This window comes from Callorhinus ursinus, unplaced genomic scaffold, assembly GCF_003265705.2.
Source record: "Callorhinus ursinus isolate GAN/ISIS: 27379988/994484 unplaced genomic scaffold, GSC_fseal_2.0 scaffold14, whole genome shotgun sequence".
Taxonomy (NCBI): domain Eukaryota; kingdom Metazoa; phylum Chordata; class Mammalia; order Carnivora; family Otariidae; genus Callorhinus; species Callorhinus ursinus.
In genome coordinates this window covers 34,475,786-34,493,953 of record NW_027397076.1, presented here as the reverse complement: position 1 = coordinate 34,493,953, position 18,168 = coordinate 34,475,786, and the positions used below count along the sequence as shown (strand labels likewise).

Genomic DNA, 18,168 nt, shown 5'->3' with positions numbered 1-18,168 from the left:
CCTAAAAGAAATGACTTAAGGCAGAAGACAGCCATAACTAACATTTTTTGTGATGAGTCTAGAAGGGGCACATTACATTTGTCTGACATTATTCACAGTGTTAAACAACTTATTTTGGTAACTTATGTAAGATCATGTACATTGGCATATAAGCTATAAAAATAATCTTTGATAAATCTGTTAATAGATTTCTTGATTTCCATTACATAAGCCTCTATTTTTAAGAGCATTCACTAACAATTTCCTTATTTCATGAATGTATCTATATAGACAAACTTTAAAAAAAAATAAAATGCCTTATTTTTGTTGCATACATTTATTCCTAGGGAGCCTCCCTACAAGTCAAGAGTATTCTTTTAGTCAGAAATATTTCCATTGCTAGAAACATTTTTAGAACAGAACAGATTTTTGCTATTACCATGGCTGTATCAAATGTTACCCCGTATTTTACCTAAAATGGCCACTTTCAAAGGCATCATCCACTACAAGAATCTAAGGTAGTGTGTTTGAATTCTAAGCTTCATCAGTTTAGTCAAACACCTGGCCAATTCACAAAACTAAATGAATTAATTCAATTGCTTAATCGGCTTAATCATCCAGCTGATGAAATCAAAGAGAGCCCCACCCCCAAAGGATAATAAGTCCTAATAGAAATATGACATTTTCAAAGAACAGTCTGGACACACAAAAAGGATGCCATTTTCTCTTCCTGATGACATCTGGTTAGATTCCCTTTTTCAGATATTTCCCCTTTTAGTTGTATCATTTCACTTGCTTTCTGCAGTCATGATTTACAGATTTTCCTCTGATATGAAACTTTTTTTGAATACTTGATATGATTTGAAATCTCTGGTTAAAAATATTCAGAAGCTTAACAGGTCATTTGGACTGATAATGGCCTTTCCACTCCGACTCTTTAGGAATGACGTAGGGTTGAGGGCTGCTCACAGCCACCTGCGGGAGGATCAGCCATTCCTTCTTGCCAATCTGTCTTGGCTGGTGAATTACTTTCATGTCCTCATGGAACCTGGAAAGTCCTTGAACTACCACCTCAAACAAGCAGCTATTTCCTAGTGCTTTTCAATACCAGGTCAAGTTTGGCGTGGTTCATGTGGCTGAACTAAAACTCTAGAGCCTCCCAGGGTTGGGGCTCAAGTCCTCTCATTTGCTGTCACACAGATCTGGCCAGTTTATAACTTCTGGATCCAACCTCCAAGACTCAGAGAGCTAAGTAATTGGGAATTTAGTATATGGCCAATAATTTTCTTGCAAAAAAGTAAGGAGAGTGTTTAATATAAGAAGCTGGATCCTGAGCCACTAAGGCAAGAGAATCAGAGTGTGAAGTATAGCATGTGAGGTCTATTTTTGTATTGCTGGACATCTGCTTGGTGGTTTCATATTATTTTCCCATGTCACTTTGGGCTCTCCTCTAAGAGGTAATAACAAAATTAATTAAAGACCCTTCCAAATAAAACTGCCCCCAACATGTCTGTGTGCCATGACCATTTTAGTATTTAAAAGTGAAACCCTGGTCATCTCTTCTATAATGTAGAGCCTGAAAAGACTATGAAATGCCAGGGGGTTTAAGGAGATAAAATGAACAGAAAATAAAATCACATTCGACTGGGAAAGCCAACATGTTCAGAAAAAACGAGAAGGGAAGTAGTGAAAAAGAGGGACTCAGAAGTGTTAAGGGATGGTGAATTACTTAGGACAAATATGTGCAGGCCCAGGCAGGGAGATGAGCCTTTGAAAAATCTGATTCAAGAGCTGAAAACCTGGCTGCTATCCAGAAAGCAACAGGATGATAATACGAAATCGATTTAATGAGTAGAGATTAAAGGAGTTAATTATAAAAAACTTGGATAAATAATGATTAAGATTCAAGATGGGACTCTCCCAAGATTGGATGGCTCAAAAGCACTTTGAAGGCTGGATGATTAAAGTGGAGTGCACAGGTGCAAACAGGATGCCCACCACGACAGGAAATGGGAGTGTTTACCAAGACATAACAAGTGATGGGATTAAATTAAAATACATCCAATTGAGCTGAATGTCAAGGACACTTTCTCCCCCTCCTAAATTTAATAAACAGATCAACTAGATAATGTATTTAGTCTTTGGTGGCAGCGGGAGGGAAGATAGTGAAATAGCTGTTGCTAAGGAGATTTTAAAATTAGACAGGTAGAGGGTAGGAATAAACATTTCCTGGATTAGCCTGAAAGAACATACACAGTTTCCATTGTCGTGTCCATTTCCATAACCGTGATGCCACCCCAGATATGCCAGGGTCCGTGAACACTATTTACTGTTACAGATGTGTAGGTTTTTTACAGTTTTAATTCCTGGTTGGTGCAATGAATTGCTTTCTCTTCTAGATCCAGTGGTTTGCTAGGAAAGCAGCATCAGCCTCCGGCAGCGCGCTGTGCAGAAGGCGGCCACCACCCTGGGCTGCTTGCTTCTTTCACTGGCTCCCCGAGGCTCTCTTTCAAGCTTAATTGGCAATAGTAACAACAATCTTCCCTTTATTATCGTGATGCATTTTCTTTATTGAGTAGAAACATGTTGTTTCTAAGACAGTGCCTAGCCGGTTACAGGCAATTAGTAAAACTTTACTGAATGAATGAAAGGCCAAAAACAAATTTCTCTTTCCATGTGGTAATGTGCTTTGTGCCAAGCAATGTTAGTTTAAAAAATCTGTTGTTTTTCCCTTGCTTTTTCTTTTCAATGCAGGGAAAGTTATTCCTACTAGACGCCACATCTCATAAATCTCTGACCTCTGTTTTCTTCCTGGTGGTACATCTGCCACCCTTACGTATATATTGTTCCTTTTCATTTCTAGAAGATCCACCTAGTTCCCTGAAACAGAAGCAGAACCTACCACTGCTATTACACAAGGGCATTGAGCACAATGAGACTGTGAAAACTTGGAATCCTTTTATTACTCTTCACATTTATTCTTAGAAAGTTTTCCCCTGTTTTTATAAACTTCAAGTAGCCCTGGAAATGTTTCTGGTGTGTGTGGAAATTTACATAACCACAGATAACTATTTTGGATATATTTAATGATTTTCATTTACATCCATTATATTACTTATGGGACTTTATTTATCGTATGTAGCAAAAATACATACTTTAAAAAGAAATGTATTCTTTCTGCAGTTGAAGCTGTAAGGTCAATGACTTCCATCTCTAATTCTTAGGTTTATCGTGGAGAGATTTGTAAGTGAGAAAAAGGCGAACATCCTGGCTCCTTTCTCAAGTAGCCATGAAGATTTCACACAGTTAACTTTCAAACTGTCCCCAGGAAGACCCTCAGAACTGGAGCTTGAGGAGGGCAATGCCCACTTTCTAACCCACTGAAATTTGTTATAGTCAAAATAGGCACAAATACTGAAGACAAACTCGGTGGCTTTTATGTCAAATGCACCTTCAGGTGACTACTGATATTTTGACCTCAGTGATTTCCTAAAAAAGTCTTTTGGGAATTTCTATATTAAGCACGACTGAGTTTTGTTTAGTTTTTTTTTTTTTAAATGTATTATATCTGATGTTTGTGGACATTTCTGTAAAGATGTTAATACCAAGTCCTTTGATCAGAAATATAATCTGCCACAACAATCTTCTTTTAATGGGAAAACCCAAGATGAGTGACATAATTTTGACTTTTCCAGGAATGCAGCCCACTAGAAATAAGACAAAGATGAGTGTGTGTGCATCAAGCCACACACTCAGTCCAGTATGGGTAGGCATGCCCCCACACTGTGACTGCAGTGACATAATCTCTAGTCACTCTGGATGGCACGTTGCATGTCAATTTTGTTTCCACTCACAGGTACAGGGGGCATTCTTCTTGATATAAGAAATTCATCACTTCTGTTTGGATTGTTCTCTGTCAGAATTCTCAACCCTGAAGCCTGGACTTCTCTGCAAGTTACATGGTCCCTGAACTGACCACTTGGGCTTGAACCTCTGGCAGGAGAAAGGGGAGAGATGAACTAGTTTAGGGATAACCACCTATTTCAGCTTTGGGGCTGCCTAACCCCTTTCCCCCAATCCTTTTTTGACTCTTACGTTGGTCGAAATAGCATTTGGATCACCTTTGGATCCCTAGGTTCCTAGAAGAGCAATGTAGGCAAGCCAGCTCTATTGCATGCTTTCTCCGGCCCTGCCTTTACCCTGACCAGTGAGTATCAAAGCAGGTCAAAACCATGGCCCATGGGATTGCCTCTGCAACCCCTTCCATCTACATTTTCCCAGTAGTCCTGTCATACAGGTTGAATTAGTTTATGTAGAACAATCCATGAACACTTCAGTGTGGAAAAATAGTATTATATAAAGCTTAATATTAAACATTATGAAAAAATACATATTTACAGAAGAAACTACAAAATACAACTATGTACAATAATATCTGTTACCTTTAAATTACATAAATTCTTTAAAATTCTCCAGATTAATAAATTATACATAGTATCAACAGAAATAGTTGGCACCTCTGTAGGGGATGAAGCAAGTTTTTTTGTTTTGTTTTGTTTTTAAATCACACAGTGAATAGTTTTTATCCGAGAGATCTTCAGATACATTCTCAATGCCTTGAATAGCCCGGGTCTGAAAGGAAGGACATTGTGGTTAGAGATGGAGCAGGTGTCTCATAGCTGTTTGTTCCATTTATGAAGATTACAAATGGATATGACTAGCAGAAATGACTAAGGTTCAATATGGTTTAGGATGAGACCATTGCTGTGGGTTCCATGTCGTTCCATTAAGAACCACAGATCAGAAGAATTGGAAGGGACTAGTAATTCTAGTCCATCCTCTCTGATTATATGGATGAGCCCACGGGCCCAGAGAGGCAGAGTAACTCACTTAGGGTTACACAGCTTGGTAATGCTAGTTAGTTCCAGAGCTAGGACCTGAATCCTAACTTTTAGACACCTGAAGCTAACCAAACCATAAAAGATGGCTCTTTCAGGAGCACCCAAGATGACTCTAAAAAAAAAAAAAAAAAAAAAAAAGACTCTCATGCAAGTCATAACAAGACAAAGAAACCTCCCAGATCCCCCAGAGCTCCCACCATCCTGGAGCTTCTTGAAGAATGTGACATGCAAAAACCTTAATCTACTATACAGATACATTAGGGGGTAATTATTTATAATATTATCAATTGACAAAGACCCCTTTAAATGGAAGCTCTCTCATGTATATGTGCTTCACAGATTATTAATTATGTAACATACTGGCTCGGTAGGCAGATACAGAGGGTGCAGAGAAATAAAGAAAATCGAGGATCAGTTAGAAATAGACATAAAATAACTGAAATAATGTTTTGAGAATGATCTGACTTAAAGATGGACATGGTCCATGTGGGAAGGAACTGAGACTTAAACCAACAGCCGTGTGAGTGTGCCTTCTTGAAGTGGACCTCCAGCCCCAGTCAAGCCTTCAGATGACTGCAGCCCTGGCCAACATCTTGACTACAGCATCATGAGTAACCCTGGGCCAACACCACCCAGCTATGCTCCTCCCACATACCTGATCTATAGAGACTGTGAGATAATAAATGCTGAGCTAAACCGCTAAGTTTTAGGGTAATTTGTTAGGCAGTAATAGATAACTAATACAGTGTAACTTCAAATTTGCAGTTAGCCTTTGTCATAAATTAGGTCTAAATGATGGTTTAGAGTGGGAAAAGGCATGAAGACCCTTTACTTGTCAAATAATTATTGTCTGATCAAAGCAGTGACTTTGAAAGTTTATACATTCATTTTACTAAAATTTTTGTTTAAAAAAATTTTATATGCTTGTTCTAGAAAAACGTAGTACATAAAACAGAAGAAAAATCATGTATTATTTTACTGCTCTAAGAACTTTGTTTTACTATTGTGGTTTATTTCTTTCTAGTCTTTTTACCTGCCATGTGTTGTTTCTGTTTGTTTTACATTCTACTTTTTTGTTGTTGTTGTTAGAGAGAGAGAGAGAGATGGGGGAGGGGCAGAGGGAGAGGGAGAATTTTTTTTTAAAGATTTATTTATTTTAGAGAGAGAAAGAGAGAGAGTACAAGCAGGAGGGGCAGAGGGAGAGGGAGAGAGAATCTCAAGCAGACTCTGTGCTGAGCATAGAGCCCAATGCAGGGCTCGATCTCCTCCCCCAGGATCAAGACTTGAGCCAAAACCAAGAGCTGGACACTTAACCGACTGAGCCCCAGCGTGGCTTCTTTTTTAACTCAACATATTTATAAGAATATTCATGTCATATAATCATCAAAAATAGCATTTTTAATGACTGCATTGTATTTTATTAAATGAACACACCATGGTGTACTTAGTCCTCCACTGTTAAACATTTGAGGTTTTTTTTCACTTAAACTTTTAGCTATAAAAATTGTCACGAATAAAGCTTTTTCAGTACTTAGGTGATAAGACAAGGACATAAGGAGGACTTCGATACATATGGCCAAATTCTTCTCCAAAGGGATTTTACAATCTGAATCCCCAGTTGTGAGTTCAAAGCATCTTCCCCAGCAAAGAGCCTTAGAAAAGAAATGTTACGCAGAATCCTGAAGAGAGGGCATCCCCAGCCAGATAGGAAGAGCTTCCATGTGCAGTCGGTGCTCAGCTGTGGTGCTCCCTCCCCACCATTGTCAATCTCTAAGGGCCTTTGGATGGAAGAAGAAAGGGCTGGTGCACTTGGGAAGAACTTAAGGTTATTATTGGTTTCCAGACGCATCATATCTTGATAAATGAATTTATAAGTCAATGGAGTAAGTTCCTACCTCTGTGATACTCTGGATTCACATTTTCGTAGATTGGAAACAGGGGGTTTTCTTGCTCACTCCGTAGCTTCCTTGCTCTGAGGACATCTCTTACGCACTGATGTAGGTATACATACTGACACTATGAAAAAGCAGAAAACGTGTCAGAGGAAGGCAAATTCTTAAGCATAAGAAAGAGGAGACACTCTCACAAAGCTTCAAGAGTGGTGGGATTCTATATGGTTAGTAAATTTCTTGATCATTTCATGAACAGTCCTCTAGTACATAGAAGAGTACTTTCTATTAGCACTAAGAAGAGAGTAATGGTAATGAGGAGAGAGGTGGTGTTTATTTATTCTTTTTTATGTGCATGCATATTTGTAGAGTATATTCCATGAGTACCTAGAATTATGTCTGGCACATAGTTGGTCCTCCACAAATACTTATTAAATAGACAACTGAATACCAAACACTGTACAATGCATTTTAAATAAATTATCTCATTTGATTATTTTGACAATCTTATGAAGTAGGTATAACCATCCATAGGAATGAAGACTCAGAGAAGTTAAGTAACTTCTTACATAGCCAAGAAATGGGACCCTAGCATTTGATCCTAGGGTTCATATTCATGTTCTTTTCATTATACCAGTTTTCTTAGATGAATCCTAATTTCATTGCATTATTGAATGAGAAAATCATTTCACTGCATACTCTGCTGCTTTGGTCCCTTTCTTTTGGGAGGATAGTGAAAAAAAGAAGGCATATACAATAGATCCCACTGGACTGTCAGTTCTTTGAGGGCAAGGTCAGTGTCTTCTCTCTTGATTCTCTCAGCATATGAGACTGGCACAAAGAAGAATCTCAAAGAGGTTGGCTGATGACAGAGAACTACAGAGGGTTACATAGTGAGAACAGACTCACCTCTGTCAACTCTCTGGGAACTAACTACTTTTGAAATAGAAACAAAGATAGAAGAGTCAATGTTTTGGTGACCATAAAAACACACAAAAACCTTCACTTGACAACAGAGGTTTAGACAAAGGCTTCCTTCCTTACTACCAACAGAGCTGTCTAGTAAGGAAAAGAATGTCCACATAACTTCACTGCTTGGCCTTGGGCTCCCTTAGTGACATAGCAACTGCTCAGAGCCCAGGGAAGGAAGCACAACAGCACACAAGAGACACTGGGCTCTTCGTCTGCCTCCAGCTGGCCTAAACTGAGTCACAAGGTTTCTCGGGAAAGATCTAGAAAACATCTGAGGTCTCTTCTAGAGATAACATCCTTTGACCACTAAAGGGTATGAGACTCTGTGTTGCTGTCAATTAGATGGATATTGAAAACCATTCCTGGACCCCATGTTTAAGGTGATCAGTGTGTTATCTTAAAGTATTTTAAAGGTTTGAGATACAAAGTGTAGCTATAAGATCTTCCCTCCCCAACAAACTTTAGAAGTGGACCAGTATTTATTTTCATGGGTTGACACTACGCATTGCCCCTGATGGGAAGCTAGCCTGGTCATCTACCAAAGGGACTTCATAATGTAGGTCTGGTATAGTCATTAGATTAGGACATTTCAAAGAAATAAGTCAATCATAAGTGAAGCCTGCTTTAATATTAACTATTCTACACTTTTCTGAGTGTTTTATGCCACCTTGGTCTTGAAAATTCAAGGAGGGTAATGTCCTGAAAATGGTTGTTAGTATAGACAGTTTCTTTTTGCCATCTTGAACACAATCTACCAAATTATAGGCAGACATTTCCTGTTTCCTTCCATCCCAAGCATGATTCATATTTGCAATTGTACTGGGATATTAAATTACTTTGGGACCTTATTAAAGTTCAACTATGAATGAATTCTATTACATCTACACTATGCCTTATTAATAAATTCTTCAACAATGATCCACAATGGGCTTTGAAGCCAGTTAATACTCATTAATTTGACTGGCCTTAAATATAAATTCTTCTTCTCCCAGTAGAATGTCCTTTTGAAAATAATTACTACTAAAACCTTCAGACTGTTAATGTGCTTCCCACTTTATTCTTAATGAAAAATAGAGTCTAACATATGAATTTTGGGTTATAAAAGATAATTTTTTGCTCTGTCTCGCTGACTTGTGAAACCTCAATTCCATTCAATTTCACCGAAAGTTGTAGTACTAGATAGTATTTATAGAATTACACTTCTAGATTTTCATGGTCCTTGAGTTCACAGTTTAGCAGAGGGGCAGATATGTGAACAAATACATATAAGGTGATAAATGTAAGATAGAATTGTATATAAAGCTTCATACATAAGAAGAAATCATCAGGTTCACTTCTGGGGGAGAGAAGTATCAATCTAGGGAGAAAGGTAAAAATTTGAGCCAAGAAGTGGGACATTCCAAGTGATGTAAATAACATGAACATGCACATCTATTCTGGAAACTGTAAGCAGTCCAGCATAGCTAACATGTAGGGTGCATGGGCCATGGGAAACCCCAAGGACAATCTCCCAAGTGGGCACTGAGAAGCTTATTCCTACCACATCCCACTGTTTCCTCCTGCGGGAAGCAGAAGAGATGAACAGACTGTGACTGTCAACTCTTGTTCTTTAACACCTTACTGCTTCATCTGAGTGTCTCCCTGGGAGTCAGGCTGCAAATTTCCCCTAAGGCAGGCTAAAGGAAAGAGGGACATGTTTGAAAATCCCGTGTCTGCTGCCTCTTTGTTTAGAAATCCTTGTTCTTGGATATATTTATTAAAATCTGTGAAGACCCTTTATATCCCAAGTAAGGTGGAATAAAATTAAAGTTGACTATCCCCATGAACGCAGAAATGGAATACACAGGGTCTGAATGTCTTTCCTTCTTTGCTTCCTTTGGCTCAGTGGTGGATCACAGCTCTCTGCACTCACTCCCAGCACCAAGCAAGTCATACCCGGGCTGGGGCCAGGGCTTCGAAGACCAGAAGAAGCCCACTGTGGGCAAGGAGTTAAAACAGGACAAACTGAGGGTTGCTGGAGTGGTGGGGGGTGGGAGGGATGGTGTGGCTGGGTGATAGACACTGGGGAGGGTATGTGCTATGGTGAGTCTTACACAAGACTGTGTAAGACTGTTGAATCACAGACCTGTACCTCTGAAACAAATAATACATTATATGTTAAAAAAAAAAAAAAAAGATAGTAGGAAGGGAAAAATGAAGGGGGGGAAATCGGAGGGGGAGACGAACCATGAGAGACGATGGGCTCTGAGAAACAACCTGAGGGTTCTAGAGGGGAGGGGGGTGGGGGGATGGGTTAGCCCGGTGATGGGTATTGAGGAGGGCACGTTCTGCGTGGAGCACTGGGTGTTATACGCAAACAATGAATCAGGGAACACTACATCAAAAACTAATGATGTAATGTATGGTGATTAACAAAACATAATAAAATAAAAAAAACAAAAAAACCAGGACAGATGATATCTGAATATTGTCTGGGATTTCATTTGATAAGAGGAAAAGAAATGGAGAGACAAAACATCTCTTACCATAATATTTATTTCATTATAATCAAAAGAATCAAAATTGATTTTGACCTCGGGAGGGAAATTTTCCTTAATTTTGGCAGACCCTAAAACAATGGGCGGCAGATGTTATGATACGAAACTGGAGAAGTAAGTTGGGGGCCTGGTTATGAAGAGTCCTGTTTCCAACAAGGATGAGAGTTTAAACATTTTAACGCAACGGAGAGCTTGCCAAGGTTTTTATGCAGGGAGCCGACACGGGCAGCAAAAGCACTGTGTTGGTGGCTGTGGGACTAAGAGTTGTTAGGGCAGAGGCTGGGGGCAGGGGACACACTAAGAGGTTCCCCCAGAAGGCCCCGGTGAGGGCCGACAAACAGCTGAGCGAGGCCCGTGGCGGGTGGGTGGAGGACTAGAAGGAAGAGAAAGATGGCGGTGCAACGGACAGGGCTCCGTGACTGCTTAAATGTGGGAGCCACGGGAAGGGAAGTCAGAACCCCAGCTCGGGCCAGCAGACGGAGGGCAAGATGATGGCAACCCCATTACCTGAAACTGGAAGGAGCAAGAAGGCGAGGCGTGCTCTCATTGTTACTGTTTGCTTAAAGACAGATAATGAGTTCAGCTTTGAATTGTTTTGAGTTTGAGATGACTGTAAGGCTTCCAGGTGGAATTGTTTGGTAGGCAGGTACTTAGGTCATTGCTGGAAAAGGAGAATGAGATTTGGGAAACAGGAGCATGTACATGGCTCTTCAAGCCATGGGACATGACAAAGAATGAAGGCTGAGAGAAGGAAGAGCAGCACCTTGAGGGCAGAACCTTGGGGAACTCAAACGTTAAAACGGCAAACTGAGGAACAAGAACATAGAATCCTCAGAGGTTGGGAGGAGGAGGAGGAGAGAACAGTGGAAAGAAGGAGCTCTATCCAAGAAGGAGGAAGAGCTATGGCACACTGTGATACCCTGCCCCGGAAGACTGCCGGTGGTCTTTATAATAAGAGTGCCTGCTCTTTGCCACAGTGCATCTCCAGAGCTCTGGGCAGATGGATGCAAGTGACACATGACCCAGGAAGTCCCCGACAATCACACACACACACACACACACGCACGTGCACACATGCACACACATTCCTCAAGACCACTTACAATGTGATAATCTCCCCTTTCCCAAATTACAAATTAAATATGATTTGAGTTTATAAATATGACAATAAAAATGAAACACCGATCCTGACCTTTTAGCAACATAATTATAGGATATTTGTTCATTCATTTAACGGGTAAAAAAAAATTTTGCAGATTGAGAGAAGGAAAACAAATTCCTACTCTTTTGGAACTGGCAGCCTTCTGGAGAAAGATGAAGGATAAAAATTATGATACAATGTGATATAACAGTGCAACCCTTCATGAAATGACAGAGCTAGACAGCCGTCTTCAGGTCCACAGTTGGGGAAACTGTTTAAGGGAAAGCCTACTGGGAAATGTTACAGTGGATGGTCAATGTCAATTTCATCAGCGTAAAAGAGACACAGATAGGAAGTGCCTCCTGATGTGATGCAACAGGAAGTACTTAGCACCACCCCTACAGCATTGTGGTGGTAAAAAGAAATCTGAGTTTAATGGAACCTCTAGAGCTAATGACCTACTGACAAAAATCATAGGAAATAGAGGAATATATTAACACCACGAAAAAGCAGTCAAATCCAGGATGTGGGAAAATCTATGGAACAAATGAACTGGTGTCTTTAACAAATAAATAGCTTGGAAAACAAGGGAGGGTTATTATAGATTTGAAAGAGACTTTGATGAAATGCAGGGTGGGGACTTTGTTTGGATTCTATGGAAACTAAGTGTAAAAAGTAATCTTGAAATAATTAGGGATATCTAAACACTGCCTGGATGTGAGGTGATATTAAGGGATTATGGTTAAAATTGTTACGTGTGATAATGGTATTCTGGTTACAATCTTTAAAGAGTCCTTAGCTGTAAAATTTCTGCATAACAGCATTTAAGGATTAAATGGTTTGATAAGTAGGATTTGCTTTAAAATTTTCCAATAAGGTCATGGGGTAGGGTAATAGTATATGTGGGATATAGATGGAAAAAGAACACAGATTACTGGTAATTGTAGCAGCTGGAGTTTAGGTGCACAGAAATTCACTATACTATTTTTCCTAGTTCTATGTATTTAAAAAAATTCCATAGTAAAATATTAAAAGTATAGCGTAGTAATTGTTATATTGAAAGTACTCCTAGCCCAGGACAATGGCAGTGACAGAGGGTCCTAGGTGTGGCAACTGCCTACAGGAAGGCATGATGCTAGTATTTTTCCAAATGTGTTAGAGAATATGAGATCAGCAGGATATTAATATGGGCTGCACAAGAAAAGAATCCAGCAGTCGAAGTGGTTTGGGGAATAGTGGGTTCAGCAAAGTTCACGGGGAGCCTTTGCTGCAGGATGTCCCTGTTTTGCGGAGCATACCGCCTCCCCAGTTTTACTGTATACTGTAACAGTAAGAGGATATGGCAGCGGGTAGGGCTTTTCACCTTTTTGACCATGAGAATTTTTTTTTTAAATGCATAGAGGACTTTGCAGTTACCTGGGAAACACAAGGGGAAGAGAACCCGAGTCTTGTAAGGCAACTATGTGGGGGAGTGACAGGCTTGGCCTGTGTGGGGGCACAGATCCGACCCTGAGGCTGTGGGGCTAAGGGCTTGGGATTCTCTCGAACAGGTTCAAGCCCCAGCTTGGCCACTTCATAGCTGTACAAAGGCCTTTAGCCTCTGCACCTCAGTTTTGTAGCCTGGAAATGGAAAATGATAACTCTCTTCTTTGGTTTTTATGAATTTAATGAAATAACATGTTTAAAAATGCCTTGCAAATGTCAGAGGACAGGACAAATGAAGCATTAATCCTTTGGGACCAGTGTGTACTTGCCTGGGGTCTCCAGAGATGGGTGTGCAGCTAGGGTGAGCTAGGCGAGAGAAGAGACTGCAATGTGCTCACTCACAAGCCTGTCTTAAAGTGATCTTCAAATGGATGGGCATGGCCCTTCCGCCATGGACCATGCATTGATTTAAAAAAAAAATCCATCTTGCTTCCTACCCACATAAAGAAGATGGGCAACCAGCTCATTAGAGGTAAGGGTACACCAGGCACCTTAAGGTCACTGAAATTTGTTTTAAAATAACAAGTCCTACAGAACGTCTATATTCAGTTCTCTTCCTCTTCCTAATGAGTCATAGTTATTTGCCCTTGTCAGATGAAAGCCTGGGACATTTGGGGGGAGAGAGGCAGGGAGGGTGGCCGGTGTCCTTCAGCCTGTAACTCTTACCTCAGTCTGGACCATGTGAACCCTGTGAAGTCTTAGGTCATTCACGGCTCCGTAAATGTCCACAGAGTCTTTGGAGTCTAATTGCTGGAGGATTCGGTCCAACGCAATAAAGGTTCCAGTCCTACCCACACCGGCACTAGGAGAGAGAGCGAGGGAAGATTTTGATTAAACTGGCCTTTCAGGACTGCATCCCGAGACTCCAGGACCATCTTTCTTTTCCCTTCCAAGTTATGGGAGAATAAAGGAATCCTTCTTTCTCTCAATGAGCTCTCTCAAAGAAAAGCCCCAGCTTTTCATCTCTTTCTCCTTCCTTCCTCCACCTCCCCAACCCTGCCAGGGATAAGTGGTGCTCTGCACCTACTGTGTGTCATTTCCATGCGTGTTGTATACTTTTCCTGCATACATGTAAAGCCATAAACAATTTATTAAAATGGTAACATGTTTTATATAGCCTTTTGCTGACTTTTTTTTTTACTCGATATAGTGTTTTGAGATTTATCCATGTTGTTACGTGCAGATCCACTTTCTTTTAGCTTGTCCTCAGAGTTTCTACACCACCGCCAATCCATCCCCTGCTGATCTGTTCTCTACTGATAGACAAGGAGATCGTTTTTTTTTTTTTAAAGATTTACTTATTTGAGAGAGAGAAAGAGGGAGCAAGGGGAGGGGCAGAGAGAGAGAGAGAGAGAGAGAAAATCTCAAGCAGGCTCCAAGTTAAGCACAGAGCCGACGCAGGGCTCGACCTCATGCCCCGAGACTAGGACCCCAGAGGAAACCAAGAGTTGGACGCTTAACCGATGGAGCCACCCAGGTGCCCCAATAATGAGATCATTTTTAGCTATTCTCTTTGAAAGACTGTGTTGCAGTGAGCCTCCTTGTGCACGAGTGTGGGGATTTCTCTAGGGTTGAGGTCTAGAAGCAGAACTGCTGGATCCTAGGGTGTGAACACCTTCAGCATCACCAGGGGTGGCTAAATTGCTTCCCGAGGTGACTGTCTAGCCTAGGGATTTGTGATGCACAGATTTATAAGATAAAGGAGAACTGTTCTCCAGTGGTACGGGCAGAAACACTGGCCATTCTTTAGAAAGCACTCTTGAGTGCCTCGCATTCCCATTAAAAGCATCAGGGTTCCAATGACATAGAAAAGCTGGGCTCCTAGGGTGCCGGGCCAATTGGGAGAAAATGAGGGCATCTGACATTTTTCTTACTGGAGCAATTCTCTGCTCTTTATTTCTTAATGCCATTTGGCTAGGGCGATCAAAGTGTTGCTGCAAACACTAATTAGCTAAACACCAGGCTCCCCAGAGAGGAAGAGAGAGGGATTGCTTGTTAGGCTGATTTTATGAACATGCAGTCTAAAGCAAAGAGAAGTCAAGAAAGAAGCAAAATTTTAAGAGCAAAGTTGGTGGCTACGGATGGCGAGTGCTACTGGACCAGGAGGGAGGTCTGGAGCAGGGATCCAGAAAGAGGCTTAGGGTTTATATGGGTGGAGGAGAGAGGTTAGGCCACTCCAAGGAGTAAGAACGGCAAGAGTCGAGAATATGCAGGTTCTCGGAGAGCGTGAGAGCGGGGTTTCTGGGAACTTGGAAGGGGAGTCACACAGGGACTTTGCATTTTATACAGTAGCAAAAAGAGCAAGAGGGAGACAGAGAGGGCTGGAGAGTGAGGGTGAGAGAGTGGCGGAAGGTGGAGAAAGTGAAGAAGAAGAGAGAAGACAGCATGATAATATCCCCAGGCAGGCTGGCTGGCGCAGACAGACCCCCCAACAGGCTGCCCATGTTATTGGCTCCTCGTCGTCCAGTACCTGCAGTGTACCACGGTGGGCCCGGCGCCGGGGCTCCTGCTGATGTAGTCCCTGACGGTTCTCACAAACTGGATCAGGGACTGGGTGGTCTCTGGGACCCCGTGGTCTGGCCATACTGTGTAGTGAAAGTGGCGGATGAGCCTGTGTGTGTCGAGCTGTTCCTCCTGTAAGAGCAGAGAGGATGATAAGGGGAAGGAGCCAAGGCAAAGCTTCAAGTCTGACCACTGTGACCATGCAGCAGGTCCCGGGAGCCAAAACTACAGGGGAGGAGGCAGCAAGAAGGGGGAGTCATGGGTATCCTGCATCTCTCCAAGCTGGGGTGTTTAGTGCTGTTAAACAGCCAAACATACGCTGCATATCCTAAATTCCCGGATGGTCCACTCGGGCAGCACAGACTCTGAGAGCATCTGCAGGATGAGGTCCCCGTAGTAGAGGGAATCTTGGTCTGCTGGCCAGTAATGGTCACACTTCACCTAAAGGAAGACAGAGGGAAAAAGACGTGAGTCTGGAAACGTGACTCCCCTACGAACCTGGACGTTGCCTTCTTGAAACGTCTTCCCGAGCTGGAATCTAGGGTCAGCTGCTGGAGCATTAGCCCATCGGCTCTGCATCGACGTGCTCAGGGCCCACGCCCAGCCAGCCTCCCGCTGTTCAGGGAGCAGAGCCCTGCCCTTCTGCAAGGGCGTCCCCTCCCTTGCAGGCACACTGCTGAAGCGCCTGTGCTTTTTGTTGATGTCCTTAGCATCTCAGTTCCACTCTTCATAACCTGTATGTTCCAATGGTTCTTTCTTAGCTGGGCAGAGGAAGGCCATGTCTTCCTGGCCCCTGTTTGTTTATATTTGATATCGCTGTCCTAACCTGGACCAAGTGCCATGTGCCATGGGGTCTCTGAAAAGTCAGGACATTTAGCTGAGCTTCAATTTCCATGTAGGAAGCCAGGAGAGAGAATTATGACCATGTACTTATTGACCACAGATACTGGGCATTTTATATAACTCTTTTTTAATCCTTCAAATAACCATATGAAGTACAGGATTGTAAGTGCAGTATAAGAGATGTGCTTGATTTGTCCAGAGAACTATTTCACTTTAGGTCTGCAGACGCAGCCTAGAGTCCGCTTCTTGTCTCCTACAAGTAGGAACAGAGCCGGTGCCTCTGGCAAGGTATACACTGAAGGCTGGAACAGACAAGGGGCCACTTATGCTTTCTGTGTCACGAGCACTTCTGATGACCCCAGTCTTCCACTGGAAACACCTCTGACTGAAACTTCAGACCCAGAATCAGAAGTGGGCATCACCCATGTAAGCCTTTTATAACTGAGTGGCTTAATTCACTAGCAATATTCTCACATGATCCCTCCTTGGCTCTTGTGGGGTTTAACTCTTGGTGGTGGGGTAGGATTCCATTCTGGTGGTGGCACTAAGCAACGTTCGGAAGTCAGGAAGACTGTTTACTCACTCGGCCCTTCTCCACACACTGGGTCACCATGACGATGTTGTGAACGTTCTGTTCCCACGCCATTTTCCAGAAGTCATCCTTGGTGCCAGGAAGAGGTCCCTGAGTAGCAATGTATTCTCTTCTGAAGTTGTTGCCCTGTGATGAATTTACGATATGGAGAGTCAGAAACAATGGGCCTCGTCCAAACGATAAACAGTGGGTTAGCTCTGTAGATGAGATGATATACAGGTCTTTGCCAGGTCCCTGACTTGAGAAAAAGATACTAACACAAGTGTCAAGGCTTGGGAGCAGGAAGGACAAAGGCCGGAACACTGAACTATTGTTAAGAGCCAACTTCCCATTTACTAGGCTGGGTCTATTCTCAATGGCAATGGGGCACTTGGGCGATAATCTAGAGAATGCTTCACTCTCGATGGTATGTGTGTGTGTGTGTGTGTGTGTGTGTGTGTGTGTGTAGACTCTTGATGGTGTGTGTAAGGGACTGACTGCCTCAGGCTCTTCCCCTATTCAGTGCAGAAGAGCTTTAGTCATCTTGGATAACTGACAATAGAGTGCTGGTAAGAGATGTGATACAAGGGAAACTTCAGGGAAGGGAAACCATGGGTTATCGAGCATCTACCATATAACATGCCGTGGGTCAGGACTTTCCACAGATCTTGTTTAATCTGAACCACAACTCCGGGAGCTAGGATATTTTTGCCCACTTATTCTGCACTCTGGCAAGACAGAATTACTCGCAGCTTCGAGCTGAAGTTCCTTCTCTCCTTGCCTCTCCTCAGGGCCCCTGCATTGTGTCACCTCTGCCACCCCCACGCCTGCCCACCCAAACCCTGCGTCTCATCTGGCCAGTCCTTCTTTATCCTCCACGTCTCAGCATGATTCCTGCTCTGCTGAGCCGTCCTTTGTCATCTGCCCTGTCTGCCCTGCCAGCTGGTGGTCTCCTCCCAGAAGCTCCCCTAGCAACCCTAGCCTCTTGCTCCTCAGAGAGAGGTCCTCAGACCCGAAGCAGGGGATGACCTGGGAGCTTGTGAGGAAGGCAGAATCCCGGGTCCTCCCCAGGCCCGCTGAATCAGAATCTGCATTTGAACAAGACCCCACGTGGTGCGGATATGTGTTAGTGCTGGAGAAGGCACCATCTCTCTAGACTGTTTCCCATGGCGTCACCTTGTCATTTCCTGATGCCCTGACGCTGCTGAGACTTCTCTGACCGTCTAGTTACTACTTAACCAGATAGGGTTTACTGAGTGAATGAATGGCTATTTGAGGTAAATATTATCATCCTCATGTTTTGGAAAAGAAAATAGAGCCCCCAAGAGGTGACATAACGTGCCCACGA

At 42.5% G+C, this 18,168-nt stretch overlaps 1 protein-coding gene across 4 annotated transcripts in view; it reads right to left on the bottom strand.

The window, feature by feature from the left end:
* Nucleotides 1-444: 444 nt before the first annotated feature.
* PTPRB (protein tyrosine phosphatase receptor type B) overlaps nucleotides 445-18,168 on the bottom strand; it is a 113,303-nt gene continuing 95,579 nt past the window's right edge. For all 4 annotated transcript variants that reach the window (XM_073900661.1, XM_073900660.1, XM_025882866.2 and 1 more), the window contains 6 exons: nucleotides 16,833-16,967; nucleotides 15,725-15,847; nucleotides 15,375-15,538; nucleotides 13,571-13,706; nucleotides 6,776-6,896; nucleotides 445-4,611 (listed from right to left, as the gene is read on the bottom strand). In XM_073900661.1, the coding sequence (XP_073756762.1) occupies nucleotides 4,589-4,611; nucleotides 6,776-6,896; nucleotides 13,571-13,706; nucleotides 15,375-15,538; nucleotides 15,725-15,847; nucleotides 16,833-16,967 (702 nt within the window). In that variant the 3' untranslated portion in view covers nucleotides 445-4,588. The remainder of the gene's footprint in view (nucleotides 4,612-6,775; nucleotides 6,897-13,570; nucleotides 13,707-15,374; nucleotides 15,539-15,724; nucleotides 15,848-16,832; nucleotides 16,968-18,168) is intronic.